Source organism: Accipiter gentilis, chromosome 4, assembly GCF_929443795.1.
Source record: "Accipiter gentilis chromosome 4, bAccGen1.1, whole genome shotgun sequence".
NCBI lineage: Eukaryota > Metazoa > Chordata > Aves > Accipitriformes > Accipitridae > Astur > Astur gentilis.
Window position 1 is genome coordinate 37,986,309 of NC_064883.1, and position 17,158 is coordinate 38,003,466.

Consider the following 17,158-nt stretch of genomic DNA (forward strand, 5'->3'; position numbering starts at 1 on the left):
AGAACACTGGCAAAAGAGAGTCTCAAGCATACAGACATGCTTTGTCTGGAGACTCCTGAGATATTGAGCATTAATGTTAAAACACTTATATACAGAAAATGTTGGTTTAGTGCTTTTTGGGGACGTGCAAAGAAAATCAGTTATTTGCCTCTTGCTCTGTGTACGGACAACCAGATTTACAACAAGGAGGGAAAAATGTTCCTAAAACAAATTCACATGTCAAAACAGGTGACCAGTAGAGGTGGACCCCAAGTTAGTGCAACCTCTGAAAAGTAAGAGTTCAGTTTTATAACTCATACAGCCGGAACGTAACTAAACTGTTACTGGAGTCCACTGGAAGGCTATTATGGAATATTCTGAAAATTCCAGTCACAGAGGAAAAAAAAAATAAATTGAGAAATGCTTGCACGTTATTAAGCCTATGACAACCAAATGAAAATATAAACCTACAAGAACCAACCTAGTACATTTCTGCTATTCCAAGCTTGTTTTCTTAATGATCTCAGTTAAGGTACTACAGAAACATTGACTTTGAGCAGGTATCTTCTCAGGGCCAGGAGACAAACTGGATGCCTCTTCCAAATCAATGTTCTTCATGCTCTTCTGATCAATTCTAGGACCTCATCTATCACCTGTTCATTCTCCCAGATCAATTTTAATCCATTCAGTCTACAGTCTTGAAATTGTCTCTTGCAATTTTCAGGAATTTCTTTTTTCCTGCAATCCCACATGATTCTTATTAAACAAGTAGGTTGACTTGCTTGTTACTTGACATTGCACTATTCAAAAGCTTAGACTGCAGCTTCTGAATTGTATTTTCATACATTTCGGGGGAAGGGAAGATGAACATAACAGACTCAACTTTTTCTACTTTCCAATTAATTTCATCTTTCTCTTTTTAAGAAACCAGTTAATGAGTCAAACTAAACTTAACATGATGAAACTATTCACAACCACTAGGAAAGAGGCTAAGCAGTCAACTGTACATATAATTTCCAGACAATTATACAATGACATCTCCCTATTAGTCTTTAAAACTTTCCAAAACCAGGAGAACTTAATTTTTACTTAATTAAAAAAAAAAATTACTCTAAACACATCTCTTTTAGGTAGTTGCAGTTTTAAACACAGGTATTGAAATACAAAATCCTATTTATAAATAGAGTAGTATCTTTAATACTACCAGAGTAAAGGAAATTAAGAAAAGGCATGATCTCCAGTGATTTTATACAAACCAAGAATACCAACACCTCTTCTTCCTCCTCTCTAAATTAGGCAGTTCTCCAGGAGGGAACTTAAGTGGCACAGCAAGTGAGATTCACATGGCAAACCTCATGTATTTGGCAAATATTCTTTTTAGATGCAAACCCACCATATAACTAATAAGGACTTTATTTTGGCAGGCTTTATCTACATTGAAATATTGGCTTCTAGAGCAGCCACTCTCACACAAATTCAGGTATGATCTAAATCAATGTGTTAAAACATATACTACTACATACTATCACTACAAAGTGCTCTGCATTATCCTTATGAGCCACACTGTATCTAGCAAATCCTGTGCAGTCTTGATATATTTGTTGACACAGATTACCAAAACAGATAATATCTAACGAACTACATAGATAAATATACAAAGTAGAGTTATTTGGACAAGTAAATGGGAAGAAATGCTCCGTAAAAATAGATTTGAAGTAAGGAAGGGTGTGTTAAGGAGAATGAGACTGCAATAATCAGAAAGAATGTGGATGAGAATTACTTTATGTAAAAACAAGGAAATTTTACTTTAAAAGAATTTTCACACCTCAGACCTGATATACTTTCAACATCCTACTCAAGTAAGCAAATATGTAACTACATGGTAAGAATGGTTAAATGTCATAAACAAGCTGATGATAACTTAATCATAAACCTACCATTTTCAGGAGAAAGTTTATCATAAGCATCTTCATAAATATAATTTCTTCTGATAGTGACATTAATTCCATCCAAAAAGGGCCCATCTCCTTGAACTTCTTGTTTATCAGCATAGATCAGTCTTTGAAAAATCTGTTAAAATGAGTGAAAAGAGAAATCATGTCATTGTGCAGATCTAAATATTGACAGAGAGATGGTTATTCACTACTATTACTGTCCTTTGAGTTGTTTCTGGGCACTCACTTTCAAGTGATTTGTCTTCTCTCTCATTGAGCTGCAGGAACATAATACAGAGCCATGTCCCAGGGGAGGGAAGGGGAGGGGAGAGACATGTAAAAAACTTTTTCATGCTAAGATATCATCCTCAGTTCTTTCTACATAAAGAGGCACATCTACAGACATTGTGCCACTGATTCCAGTTTTCTCTCCCTAACTTTCAGAGTTCTGAAAGGCAAAGTATTCAAAAACAAAGGGAAAAAGTCACATGAGTATTTTGCATGCACAGAGTCTATCCTCAATACTAGTAAATAATCTTTTTGTCATTTTTTGAAATGCTTAGGAACATTCCCAGTAACAAGAAATTAGGTATCAGTTCTCCTCTCAGGAGCAGTGAGCAAATAATTCAAAGCAAAATAGTGGACAGCACTGCCATATTAAACAAAGAACCAGAGCATCATACCAATTCAAAAAAATAACACCAGCTGAAGTACAAACTGAATTCCACATTGTCCCTTTGCAAGTCTTCACAACAGGAAGCAGTTACAGCTCACCTGAAGAGTAACTGTAGCTAACTGTGTTTCTATTCCAAGATGTAGCATGGGAGGGGGTTGCCTAATGTATAATAATGTTCAGTATACCCTCAATCCAGGGAGTGCCTGTTTACTACATCCTCTCTTGCATCTTTTCCATATTCAATAAGTAGTCTATTACCTTTTCCATGTGACGTAATCTCCCAATAATATCACAGATTGCTTAAGTAAGAGTCTCCAGGGATGTTTAAAACAAACAAATTTACCATGAAAGTGGAAAATCTGACAACAGCAGGCAAAGCTAGAGTAAGGTCTCAAATCTACTGTTTCTGTGGACAGCTGTAGCTAGTGGAGAAGATGCTCTCCAACCAGGAATATTATAGTGTAGACAAAGCCAGATTCTTTCCTAAGGTACACAGGAGGAGGACAAGAGAAAGCAGTCCTAAGCTGCAGAAGAAGAAAAGCTGAATGGACATAGAGGAAACAAAACAACTCATAATGAAAGTGATTAAGTATCAGAAGAGGTTACACAGAGAGTCTGAAACCTCCATCTTTGGAGATAGTCAAAACTCATCTGGACAAGTCCTTGTACATCCTGATCCAACTCCAAAGTTATTCCTGTATGAGGAAGGATGTGGACTAGAGTACCTCCTGAGGTCCCTTCTGATCTAAATTTTTCTACAGTTCTACAACATCAAGACACATAGCTACAGACACCTTCTTTTTATGTACACAGCATAAGAATATGTTCACCACCATTCTCTGTCCTGAAGTATGGCTAGATACAGTTTATTAACTATCGTTACACAACACTAGATGGAAAGAATCGCTTGGAGGTATAGCTCATAGCAAAATTCTTCTTGATACAGTCTGGACTCCTACGTAATCCAATGTTCATGCATATGTTAGTCCTGAAAATAAGAACCCTAACACATAACTGAAGAATTTGCAATGACTTCAGACTAACACATGGAAAAAGCAAGCAATGCTTATTGAAATACACACCACAGGAAGTAACATCACCACAGGCAAGCTGACGAAAGTATGGCTTAAGTAAGTTAGAACCAAAGGCACCTGATACAAATTGGATGCATTACCTCCCACAGGTAAACATCAGATTCAAAGGTGCACACCAATGTGCCTTAAGGCTAAAGAGGATAACATCCCCCAGGGTCAAAAGGCTGAAGAGCCTACCATGAAACTGGACTTGATAATTGCTTGTAAGAGTATCTAGTATCTGGTGATTCAAGGTAAAAATCTCATGAACAAGTCAGAAAATACAAGGACACATGGAACAACCCAAACATGGAAACAGCATTGATCTGTATTACCACATTAAATTACAGCATAATAGATGGCAATTGGTCAAGAGTAAAAAAACAAACAAACAAACAAACAAACCAGCAAGACCATGGTAAGGTATCTTCTTGCCTTATTGCAAGTTGTTTTGCAGGGGCAGTGGGAGTCTCCAAAAGAATGTAGACACCCACTATTACACAAAAATGACCACACATGGCCCGAAAAGTAGTATAGGAGGATCTCCTCTTTGAACTATAAAAGTTCAGTCTATAGCTTTATCCTTCTCTCCAAAATCTCATCCAGTTGTTATTTCAGGTTTTGTGATAAAACCAAACAAGGTTTTAGGAATTCCAGAAACTTTACATATATGCATGTCCACATAGCTTTAAGAAGCCCAGAGGTTGCAGATAGTGACTAAATCATGACATAGAGATCCCTGCTTGAGGTCACTTCCAGATGTTTCCCCATAACCCAAGTGCAATATTGCCATACAGTATTCAGATGTTCCATTAGAACAACTGTTTCATAGAAGCCTGGAAAAAACACTCCTTTTCTACCAAAGCTGTCACTGCCTTTGACAAATACTGCTTTACTTTCCCTGTGGGACTATTCTTCATTCCCTTGATGGTGTCTTGCAACTTAGTATTTCCAAGACAATTCAGGGAGCTGTTTTTAAGTAACTGATACTGTTGACAAAAAAAAAAAATTGTAACAGTGATAGCTTTAAAAAAAAAAAAAATATGATGCAAACTGAAATCGGTAATAGAACTAACAATTACATAGTAAAAAACTAGAAAACATTTAAGAGCAAATTCAATAGTACAAGAATCTTGCAAGTTTTAAACTACATATATTAAAGTTCAGCTACTCAGCTATGAATGCTGAAATTTAGTCTCTAGGTGTTATTCTCCCAAAACGGACATCCATCATCTCATTCTGAGTAAATCCACCCACTGCAAAAAAGTATCCACTCTTGACCTTGCCATCTGTTTATTAGATACACAACTAGTTAGTGCTCTGCTTACCACAAGAGGGTGCAATCATGTAGATCAATCATTGAACCAGGACTGCAGTTTATTATAAACATACAACTGGTCTCATATATCCTGGAATATATGTTTCTAATTTTAATGCAATTATTATAAAGGGTAATATAACTAGTAAAAGAAAAATAACTTCAAATGTTCAGTTGCCACATGAGTACTGAAGAAAACCAGTATGGCCTGTCATATCCTTCTCTTAGGAAATGATCCAGTTTCTACTTAGCTAAGTGCTCTTTTTAAACTTATTGAAAACAAAACAAAAAAACCACCAACTGCATATTAAATAAGAAATTAGGTACCTTTACTCTTTCTTCAAAAGGAACTACAAAAGGTAGCTCTGTCAGAATTGCAAGTTGTCGTTCTTCAGATACAGAAAGAGGTGCTGGTTCCAAACCCACTTAAAATAGAAATAATAACTTTAAAAATTTTTGAAAGAACATTTTTTTTAAACAGTTTATTTTATACCAAGTGACTCAATTTACTTTGTATAAAAATACATACATTAAAATAGCTTACTTACTAAACAGTGACGCAAAGCCTTACCTTTCTTTAAACACTAGTTTCTACAGCAAACTGAAATGTAATTAGTGAAAACACACTGCAAATGACGTATGTATAAAAATAAGTACTCCTGTATTTTTTATTTTATTCAGAACAAAAAAGTTATTTTCTTATGATTGAAATTTTAATTTTTCAATTAAGAAAAAATACATGATAGAAGACAATTAAGAAGTTGTAAGTAATTAGAATTTTCATCACAGGAATACACAATATTCCCATCCCAATGAACAAAATAGTTTAAAGGTATTGTCCTTTCAACTATCTACTTTCAATCAAACCATTTGAGGCATAAAAAGTAGGAATTAAACTGAAGCTAATGAAACCAACAGAAAGATAACATTTATTTCAATGGGTTTTCTCTCCCAACAGCAAGGTCACGGTGATCACATAAAATCGTAGTCACTGCAGAAACAGTGAAAAGAACATCAAGAAATTGTATAATGTGCTTAAGAAAAAAAGATTAGAAAAGAATTCAAGAAGCCACAGCAACAGAGAGACCCAATCGCATGCGGTTCCCAAGCTACCATGCAGTTCCTTTGAACCTTCTTATACCCACAGAGGATGTTTTTAGGAAACAGCTCAACTTTGGGTGATGACAATCCTGCTCTAATTTCATGGGAAGAAGCTCAGCTGCTGAGCACATATCTGACTGTAAATTAATTAACTGCAGCAAAAAAAAAAAAAAAAAAAAAAAAAAAAAGGGGTATTGGTCACTGACCAGACAGTTTGGTTAAAGGTCCACCTAGCTTCAGTCTACAGAGGAAACAAAAGCCACAACTCTTTAGTTGTTTCATTTTCATGTTTAATAACCACCTTACCAAAAAAAGACTGCAGACTCTAGACTACTCATAGACCATATTACAAAACTGAAGTAAACACTTCACATTACTACCCAGCCTGGAAATTTATGATGACCGTTTCAAATTTTTGCCTTTGGCTCCTACCTGTGGCAACCAGCATCTTGCTGCCCTTCTGCAACTGGACATCACTTCAATGTTTTGTTTTGTTTTTCTCCACTCTTCAAAGCACTTTCAGTAGGGATATTTTAAGCACCAATTTAACATGATGTTACCCCAGAACACCACTATACTTGATGTATATTCATTTGGAGCAGGTTTCAACATTGCAAGCCTTTGGAATTTCTGATAAAATGCTTATCTGTGATTACCCTTCGTTTACTCAGTAAACATTTTTAATTAAAGTCAATGTATGCAGCCTATTAAGCTAACGGTTAAAAGCATTTTAAATAAAAAGTGCATGTACAGCAAAGGTAAACTACTACATGACTTCGACAGTTCAATTATTCCAGTCAATTAGTCAATTTTATCTGCATTTCTCCATCACAGCTTCTTTCTTTAAAGAGAAATATGGCATGGAGTCATCAATACAGAGGGCATTTAGAACTCACGAGTCTGCCATTTAAGTAAATGAAAAAGCACAAATAAACATGACCATATGTGATTCAGCAGTACTTTCATGCTAATTGGCTTTAACCCATACGGAGTCAAGAGGGATTAAACAACTCATGTGCACATTGTTACCTGCTTGTTTTCACACACTCATGTTGTTGACTGCACCTTTTTTAGCCTGATTTCATATGAAAACGAGGCTTACATAAACACACCGTGTCACCTTTCCTCACCATCTTGCCTCCGACACACTTTTGAGCTCATCATCTGAATTTTAACTTTGACAGAGAATAGGAGATTCAAAAATAAAGTTTTGTGAAAATTTTCAGCTGGACAGAGAAGAGAAATTCCTTTAGTGACCTGATTACAGAAACAGCAAGGAGAGCTCAGTTATCTGCTCTGTTCAGTGTGTCAGCTTGTCTGACAGCCAGCCAGCAAAATGAGGGCAACATAGCTGCTCCGCACCAACCAACAGCACGTGCACTCCTTATCCACCAACTGCCCAGACCAAGGCAACTAATGAAACGGAAGGAAATGATGCTATTACGGGAAGGAAGACAACGGAGAAAGCTCAAGATACTGTTATGTATGAGTGGAAGGAGACTAGTAGACTAGTAGCGTGTGGGAGAATCCTGAAGTAATAAATACAGAACGGGTATGACAGTGAAAAATACCAAGACAGCATAGCTGTCAAGAGCCTTGTAGGTCAATGGAAGAAACAGGGATTACTGTGATGTAGAGTCTGTAAGGTATACAGGACACAGACCTGTTGAAGCCTGGCAATTTTTGCTAAAACACCTGCTTTTAAGATTTTGTATTATTACTTAAAACAGGTGATTTCCAGAGAGAGAAACTAAACTGAAAAAATACTCGATTCAAAATTCTTAGTACTTACACTGGAACAACTAGTTGTTATCTGGCAACTAGACTAATAAAGTAATCAAAGTAAACTTATACCATCGTAGCTGTTCATATAAAAAATATCATTGTAAGAAGTCCTTAGGCTTCAACCTTGGACAAAGCCCTTAATTCTGTACAACTCTATGGCAGCTTTCAAAGGCTATGGCCTTCTCTAAATGATCTACTGTATCTGGCTAAGATGCTCAAGCAGATTACATCATCTTGAAACAGAGTATAGACTCTCGTAGATGAATCATTTTGCTGCTTAAAGGCCCCATTTTTAATTCATTATTAAATCAGCACAAGTATTAGTGATTTAATGATTATTTCACCTGAGTACAGCAAGGTAAAATTCTAGAATAGTGAACCTACAAAGGTATGAAAAGCTGAAAGAAACAGACTGTCTACATGAGAAAGCATATTGGCATAACTAAACTAGTGTAAATTTACCCTGATCGCTAAGTTGGTCCAGTTCTCTCATCTTTCTTTGCAAGTTCCATAAAGTCCAGATATTCTGAGTAATTCAAGGGGTTAAGTTTCTGCCTTTTCTAACTAGAAACAATATTTATAGACAGTAACTAATACTTACCATGGTACCTAACGCTTGTTTTCTACAATCTAATATATAATAAAGAATTTTCTTTAGAGTATACAGTAAAAGCAAAACCTCAATGCTTTACACCTTCTGCAACATTATTAATTTTCTATCTTATGCAACTGCCTTTTACACATATCATTTAACACATTATCACTTTTAACACATATCATTTATCCACCTCATCATTTCCCTTTATCAATGCCAGCAGAAGCTTGGGGAAAGCTGTTATACGTTAAATATTCTAAAGACATACACACACATGTATACATAAACACTTTTTTTAAAATATCTGAAACAAAATTATGAAAGATTGCCTTGCTTTTGGTTATCATTAAGACTTTTATACAAAATACTCAACTGAGTATAATATATATATACACCTATAAAAGGTAGATTTTCTTTGTGTAAGGCAAACTGTTATTTTGACTCAGTAAAGCAAAAATTGCAAAGACAGTATCTTACCATCCAAAGTAGATTGCAGTGGTCCTATTCTTCCCATTCTTCTGACTCTCCAGACATGTCTAGCAGATGGCACATACAGCTGTGTAACCTGATAAATTAACAGTATTTTACAGTTAAACATTATCTAATTACATACTGCAATTTACTATTACATAGTAAATATATAATATTGTCTGAATGCCTAAGTATCTTAATTTCTAATCACTCTTCCTTATACATGTGCCTTAAAGCTCAGCTGCAAAATTAACAGCAATGTAACACAAAGTCCATGTATCATTTAAAAATACCATGCAATGTTACATTAAATTCTGGTATTTAAAGTACTAGAGAAGTTGAGTTTGAATTTTGAGATGTCAAATAAATTCTGTTTACTTTGTATTGAGAATCAGGTCAGCATCATGGTTTAAGACTACTACTACTTTCTCTAAGGTATGTAGGCACTATTTCCTAAGAATTATAAAGAACTGTCACACAGACAAATTAAAATCTTGAACACAAGGCAAGCAAATGTACAACCATCAAAAATAAACAGAAGAGTTCACTGTTAACTATCCCGTGCAAAACTTCCTAGTTAAGACATCTAATTGTGCAAGGCAGTCTGAGCTGTAACTAACTTCTTAAGATCCACATTTCCAATGATTCAAAGGATGTACTTGCACATTCATGTTAGCATTCTCTTTTGCACACTCATACACACTTTCTAAGCTCAATGTCATTTTTTTCAAAAGCTCTTAAAAAAAAGTAATTTCTTGGTGACGTAAGTACAGAAAATGCTACTTAATTTCTTTTATTTTAGAAGTGAATTTCGAGGGATTTTTCCCCACTTTAGAGCAATTCTTTATTTAGAATTTTTATTATGAAAAGTACTTCAAGTAACTAGAAAATGAAATGCAACAACATGCTACCAGATTTTCATTTCTCCTCTGCTATAAATGCAGATGACTTACACTGTCACACCATAGAGCAAGTTCTACTTTATGGACTGGAAATGTGATTTAGCATAGAAGTTTATTAACAGACACAAGACTTTTACATTACAGAAAAGCAGCATTACTCCAGGTTTTAAACCACACTAAATCTGCGCAACATCAACATCGCTGATACTGTCAGGAATCAAACACTTTATCATTGAAACTTTGGCACCTGTAAGGCTATGTGGAAAAAGGATATTACTCTTACCTTATCCGCTTTAATGTTTTCTTGTTCTGAGAGCCAGTGATTTGGTGGGCAGAAATTTCTCCTTGTATCTCTCGATTTCAACATTTTCACTAAGTTTGTGATGACCTAGGTGTCAGAAACACAGACACTGAATATACATTTAGCACTGTGAATGAAATTGTATAATCCACAAGCAAAAGCTTAGGAAAAATCTTTCAGTAATGTATGAAATTATTACGTATTTTTAACTTACAAAAACTTGCTCTTTTAAATACCTTAGAATGTGAGTAAGTAATTGTGGTTCACTTGTAAGTCATCAAAAAAATTGGCTTATGAAAGTCGCATTCCAAAACCTAAGAACCAGGACTACCCAGGACTTAAGTAATCCTAGGACTACCCTGGACGCCTAAGAAGTTGTACGCCAGTTCAGGGAAGCCTAAACAAATCATTACCAGCATTAAATTATTTCTTTGAAGAAAGTAACACCTAAGTAGGTAATTTATACAATGACCTTTTACAGAGAATTTTTTTTCTTTTTTTGTTTATATAGGTTTTCAGAAATGAAATGTGTGAATAGATGTATGTTTTAGAAGAGGGAGCTATATAGCTATTCTTTACTACCTCTCATTCCAAACCTGAGATTCTGAACAATTTGGCTGATTAGGAGGTTTTCTTTGTCCACAAAGAGGAAGATTCTTAAACTTCTGTGCATGGTTTTTTAAGAAAAATGCTCCATGGAAGAATGGAACTTTTGCTTGCTGTCTCAAGACAAAGGTCACATATATCACTCCACACTAGGCAAATCTGAAGGACCAACTAATAAACAGTGGGTATTTCTGCCTACAGTCAATAAACTTAACTAACTAGCCAGCAGAAGATCATGTGATATGCTTCTCAATGGCCAAACTGTACAAAAGCCTACATCAACTTCAGAAAGTAGAGAAGGAGAGGGCAGAAGCATTAAATTGGCAGCAAAACATAACAGCAGAAGTTACATCTCTAAAGTACACATAGATTGACTGCTTCTGGTTGCTGTATTAACAAACTAAAGCATTTCCAGCTAACAGTGGCTCAGAGGAATCTTCAATGATATCACCTCACCAGACACCGAGGTAATTATGCATGTGAAAAAACAAATGCTGATATTTTTAAGGGTAAAGGTCTACATCTGAAAAGACATTACAGGTTCCTTTTCTTGTCAATATCTTATTAGTGTTTTCAAAGCTGGCTACAGAAAAAATTATCATCTCATTCAGAAGTAGCTAAAAATTTATCAAATTAACTGTACCCTCCAAGTTCTCATCTCTATTAAAACAGATCCTAGTGTGACTAGCTCAGTTGTTTATACCGTACAGTAAACCGTAAGATTGTTAAAGGCTTCAACATACCAGATTCAGAAAGTAAAACCACTCCTGAGAAGAGCCTAGCCCAAACATGCCTGAAAGCAGATTAGAAGACGACCATTTCCAGAAGAAGGATGGTCACCAAATATTCTTCTGCTGATCACCATAAGAAGCACAAAAAGCACCCACAGTCCTAAAAATACATGCGTGTGGTGGCTGGTTCTAATTTTCATTTAATATGCACATATATATACTATATTATCATAATGCTATTTACAAACTAATATGTGCTAGGTAAAAGCCCTTTAGTGTGTTAAGTTAGTAAGCCCTTTTCCAACAGAAGGTATAAACATTTACCTGAAAACCACCTAGTCACAGTGGTTTAACAAATTTTTGCTTGTCAGCTGAACCATAGTGGGTGATGATGCGTACACCCATACTTCACCCAACCACAAGCACGTTAGTTAAAACCACTACGTTTAATTAATTTTTATTCACAAGGAATTCACATGGTAATTCTGTCATCATTATAACCATACAGTCAGCATCTTCACAACAAAATTAGCAGGCTGAGAAAAATGGTTATCATGGTCACTACAGTGTCTTTGCAATTTTAGTATTTTTCTTGGCAGTTTCCTCCAGTCCGGCGGGGGGGGCGGGTGGGGAGGAGTAGAGATATCAAGCTAACAACTACTCCATCTCAAGCACAATTGTCATACCTGGTTGCATGCCTTCTCTCCAAAGCAGAACCAACTTAGCCCAACACTACATAAAACATAATTAAGTGGAATCAATAGAACATTAAATTACTAGCCTAAAAAGACGTTATAACTGCTACAATGAACAGCCATCTGTTTTGCAACTTAGAACTACAGCACTTGAAAAATGAACGGGAAAAAAACATGCACAAAGCTCTTCTGAAGTCATCTTGCTAAAAGACAGTCTTAATGGGCAGGTGTCAAAAGTAACAAAGAGTTTAATGAGCCTTCTAAAGGATTCTGTGTCTAGATACTACACAAAAGACCTTTTAAGATCCAGTTTGTAAAGTAACATCTTGAATAAAGACAAAGAATGCTATTAAGGGAACTGTCTGATTACACTGGAATTTTCATCACCTTGCCCTTACAGAATTCAGGGCAGGTTAGAGGAGTCACTGAAGCTCTGTGGTCCCATTACCACTATACATAAGATTAAAAAAAAAAAAAAAAAACAAAAACAAAAAACAGAAAAAATTATCCACGTGAAGACCATGCTAATAAAATACTTTACAGACAGTTGAAGAATCCTTAAAGGAAGCTGAATCAAATTAGGTGAGACTGGAGTTTCTTCTACATAATGAATGAGGACTGAGAACACTAGCAATCTAAAATCAGGACTCCTTTGTAAAATTTCGTATGTTTTTTATTGAAAGAGAAGACCCACTTCAATAAATAATATTAAAATGGGAATTCGTTTCCAATAAAGCACCAAATGCAAGTAACATTCAAAACTAAAATTCAGCAAAATTAGCAACTTAATGTCATAGGATTAACGTATGATAGTGAAATAATTATTTTACTTGACAAAATCCATTTTCATGTACTCATAACTTAAGTGCTTCTATGGAATCTCTAACAGTTGACTACACTATTCAATATTGTACCAAGCCAAAAAAAGGGGAATCCTGCTGAATAAAGACATTTTCACATGTAAATCTTACCAAAGACCTCCAAACTGTCAGCAAATTAGTACATCGTCAGCAGTCTCACTGTTTTCAGATCTACCATTACGTTGTAGAAGTAAAGCCTATATTTGTGTGTGTGTATATATATATAGGAATGTATTTCATTAGACACCAGTGGTACGGAAAATATGCAAAACAAGTGTGAGAAATTAAAATAAAAAAAGAACAAAGAGAAAACCATAGATGATAGGGAAGGAACATGCCTTCTCTGCAGGCAGCTTGCAAAAGCTTTAGCAAAGATAAATCTCTCATTTATTTGACACAGTGTAAAAGAAATAAAAGTATTTTCTACTTAAATTTATGAGTAACTAATTTAGCTTTGTTTTAACGATTTGGAAGAGGATATTGCTGCCTGCTTACTGGCAAGAAGCTATTTTGAAGCTGCCCTCAGGAAAGACTCAATGCTGTGTACAGTAGTCTTCTTGATGAGATGAACTTTAGCCGTGTTGACTTTTTCTCTGTAACAACTTATTTCTGAAGGAGTAAACAAGGGAAGCTTTGTTATCACCTACTTTTTTGGGTAGAATCAGAGCCTTTGAGATACCCTCAAGATTTACATTTGTAATTCAGATAATGGAAGACAACCCTGCTTCCTGAAAATAGTAACAACACACGAAGTTTAGACAGTTCCACTATGAGCTTAATTCCTGACTGCCAAAGTGGGACAGACTAAGTTGGGATTTTACAACTCTGAATGACAGCAAAATGTGAACAAATTCACCTGAAATGTAAGCAACTTATAAAAAAATGATTAAATATGACAAACTAAAGAGAAGAAATAGAAGATAGCATGATATAAACTGCATACGTAAAAATACTCCTAGCACGACCTCCTTCTTAGAAAAATAGACATATTGGGGTTTTCACTCATGACCTTTAAATCGAAAGTTTATTTGACAATTTAAAGACAAGTAATTAAATTAAATTGTGCAAACATATATTAGATCAATCCATGCAAATTACAAATTCAGTGGTGCATTAGGACTGTATTCAATGCAATCAAAACATTATCAGTTACTCTCACAGCTATTAATGCTTATGCTCATAAGTGAAATGTGTTGTAAAATCAGGCAGAATAGGCTGGAGAGAGGCTATCTTAGACTTGTAGAATGAATAAGCATTCCTTAATTAGCCCATCAGGTTAAGTGCAAGCCTTAATGGGCCTTTCCTAAAGTCTAGCATGACATCTTTCTCCAAACATGGCCAAGAAGAAAGTTCCATTAGCAATATTAATACAAGCTTAGTTGATCATTTTCATTCAATTAACTTCTTTCAATTAAATAGATAGCTTGACAAAAGCAGTGATAAAAAGACCTGAAGGGACAGCTGATGACTCGAACTGAACATTAGTGTGCGAGAGGTCGCCAGTATTAAACAGACTGTAAATCTAGCATTCAATTTGGAAAATGCATTTCTTCTGCTCCCACTTCTTTAATGAGCAATTTTAGCTGACTAGATGTGTTTGCTGCAGAATTTTCATGACAAGTCAAGCACTCCTTTTTTTCGGCAACAGTTATATTAGGTTTTTTCCTGCCAACGTTTTCAGCTTCTCTTAACTCATGTCTTAGAGGTAGATACCATGGATAAAACTAACAGAAATACATTGGTAGATATCCAGAAAGAATATATATTAAGTTTACATTTGCCAAGCCGGATTCACCATCCTGTTAGTATTCCAGCAAACCCAAAAGGAGTAGTACCAACAAATTTTAGCAGAAAACCAACAATACAGCATGGTACCAATTAAGTGAAGCCTCTAACACAGTACTCAAGTAATCATGTGATTCAGTCAGAATTTCAAACCTACGTAAAGTTAGGATGACATGCTTAAGAGTCCAAGTTAAAACCTATATTGTACACAGTCACTTTTTATAAACAGGGTAAGCAAGAAAATAAATTAAGAGTTGCCAGAAGCAAAAAAAAAAAAAAAAAAAAAATGTTACTGTTATCAAAATTTAATTACAGAATTTAATTAAGTTTATCATATATGCCAAAAAGCAACCTTCCAAAATCCGTATTCCTTGTAATAATTGTGTTAAAAGTATAATCAGAGGGAAAAAAAACCAAACACAACAAACCCCTAATCTCACATCTTCAGCAGAAGCCTTTAATTTTAAAAAAATATTATGAAAATTGACACAATTTACCTTGAATAACTGAATCCACCTTTTTTGTTCTGTCTGTATACATTGCTGCATTTCCGTATTTTTTGTTACTCCAACACTTCTAAATGCTGCAATATATTCCTCACGAACCTCTGGTTTTGTTTCTGGGTAAGCCAACTTTATGATTCCTAAACATGCATCTCGAAGGCAGCGTGATAATATTACAAGCTCTTCTAGTGTAAAAGGCATCATTGATGATTGTCTTTGACCTACGACTACATAAAACACAAGTTCCCTTAAACGACTTTTTCTTAATACTTTGTTATTAAAAAAAAAAAAACACTTATTTCATTAGAACTTTAATATTCACACACAAAAGCTAAAGGTACAGAAAAGAAACATCACCCAAAAAGAGAATTAGTATACATTTATAAAGGTGATCAGGTCTTGTAATTGTTCACAGTCACAATGATTTTAATTACAATATTCTCTTACTCTATTTCGTGATTCTTGCTGTGTTAAATTTTTCCATTAGACTACGGGTTCAGTCCAGAAGAACTTCACTCTCTTCACTAACTCATTAAAAAATATCACGATTAAGAACTTCCATATCAGACCCTGTAAAGCTAGGGTTCCCAAGGTGCAGACTATAATTTTTTTTCCTCTTTTTTCTAAATGCAATCACCATGAAAGAGCTAGCTGACAGCTGAGTGCTCAGGGGACTATCAGCAAGTCAGCCTAGAAGAGCCTTCCCCATAGATGTCAGCAAATCATTACCCAGGGAACTCTGCAGCCTTACACAAAAAACATTTTGCAAAGCCACTGCTATTTAGTATGCCTGAAACTCACCTTCTATTGGATCACCAAAGAATTCATTATCATGAATAGAAATAAGTGAATGACTAAACAAAGAACTGAAAAGGTAGAAGAGAGGGATAATTCGACTGGAGTCTTCTAAAGACATTGGAGAGCCTCTTGAAATCACTTGAAGGAGTGGCACCATAGACCTTAAAATATAAAATGCAAAATTAAAGAGATGGTTAATTAAATACTCTAAAAAAGTACAAACTTCAGCTTTCTAGTAAAAATATTTAGTAGTAGTTCCTACAGCAAAATAAGGACGGTGCTCTCAGTTAAGTAACTACCATTTCCCATTCTTGCAAAGTAAGTTTACTCTTTGTAAATTCTTGTCACTATAGTATCTCAGCATCTTGATGATATATAAACTCTGGCATTAACTATTACAGAATGCAGATACATTCTAGTTTAGAACAGAGAGATGAAGCAAAGAGTGATTAATCTGCACATCAGCACAGAACAAATCTGTGGGTCCAATGCCTCAGCTCCTGGGAACGTGTTTCTGCCACCATCAATCTCTAGACTAGTCAAAGTATAGGAGATAAAACTCACATACTTCGGATTAAGTACTTGGGTCTTCGGTGTTTGTTATATTGATGCTAGTAAGCACTCCGAAAACTACAAAACATCCACCTTATTTTAAATAATGATTTCATTTATTTACCTGTAATTATTCACAACTATCCAATTGTCAAGATTTTGCTGAGTTTTTTTAAATCATAAGAGCTAAGTAACTATTACAGTTTTGTTTTTAATCATCCTCCACGAGCACTGTTATACCACTAATTGTCTCATTCTCTTTTCACTAGATATGCTCTACTTTAACAAAGACTGAGTTTCAGAAACGGTATGATACATACCCTGTAATCATTCGTGTAGTCATTGAAGATATCAAATACCAAAGATGTCTCAGGAATCTGGCATTAAAGGCTAAACTATAAAGAAGCCTGCAAGAGGAAGTTCAAATAAATTGTCTTCCAAAATACTGTATTCACAGAACACAATGCTTCTATAAGAACTTTTCTGTCAAGCT

The 17,158-nt window shown here is 35.1% G+C and overlaps 1 protein-coding gene across 1 annotated transcript in view; it reads right to left on the reverse strand.

Annotated features, from left to right (window-relative positions):
- UBE3C (ubiquitin protein ligase E3C) overlaps positions 1-17,158 on the reverse strand; it is an 81,325-nt gene that overhangs the window by 33,248 nt on the left and 30,919 nt on the right. Inside the window, exons 11-17 of the mRNA XM_049798256.1 lie at positions 16,986-17,072; positions 16,117-16,274; positions 15,310-15,542; positions 10,118-10,222; positions 8,939-9,026; positions 5,308-5,405; positions 1,917-2,049 (exon numbers count right to left, since the gene is read on the reverse strand). Of these exons, the coding sequence (XP_049654213.1) occupies positions 1,917-2,049; positions 5,308-5,405; positions 8,939-9,026; positions 10,118-10,222; positions 15,310-15,542; positions 16,117-16,274; positions 16,986-17,072 (902 nt within the window). The remainder of the gene's footprint in view (positions 1-1,916; positions 2,050-5,307; positions 5,406-8,938; positions 9,027-10,117; positions 10,223-15,309; positions 15,543-16,116; positions 16,275-16,985; positions 17,073-17,158) is intronic.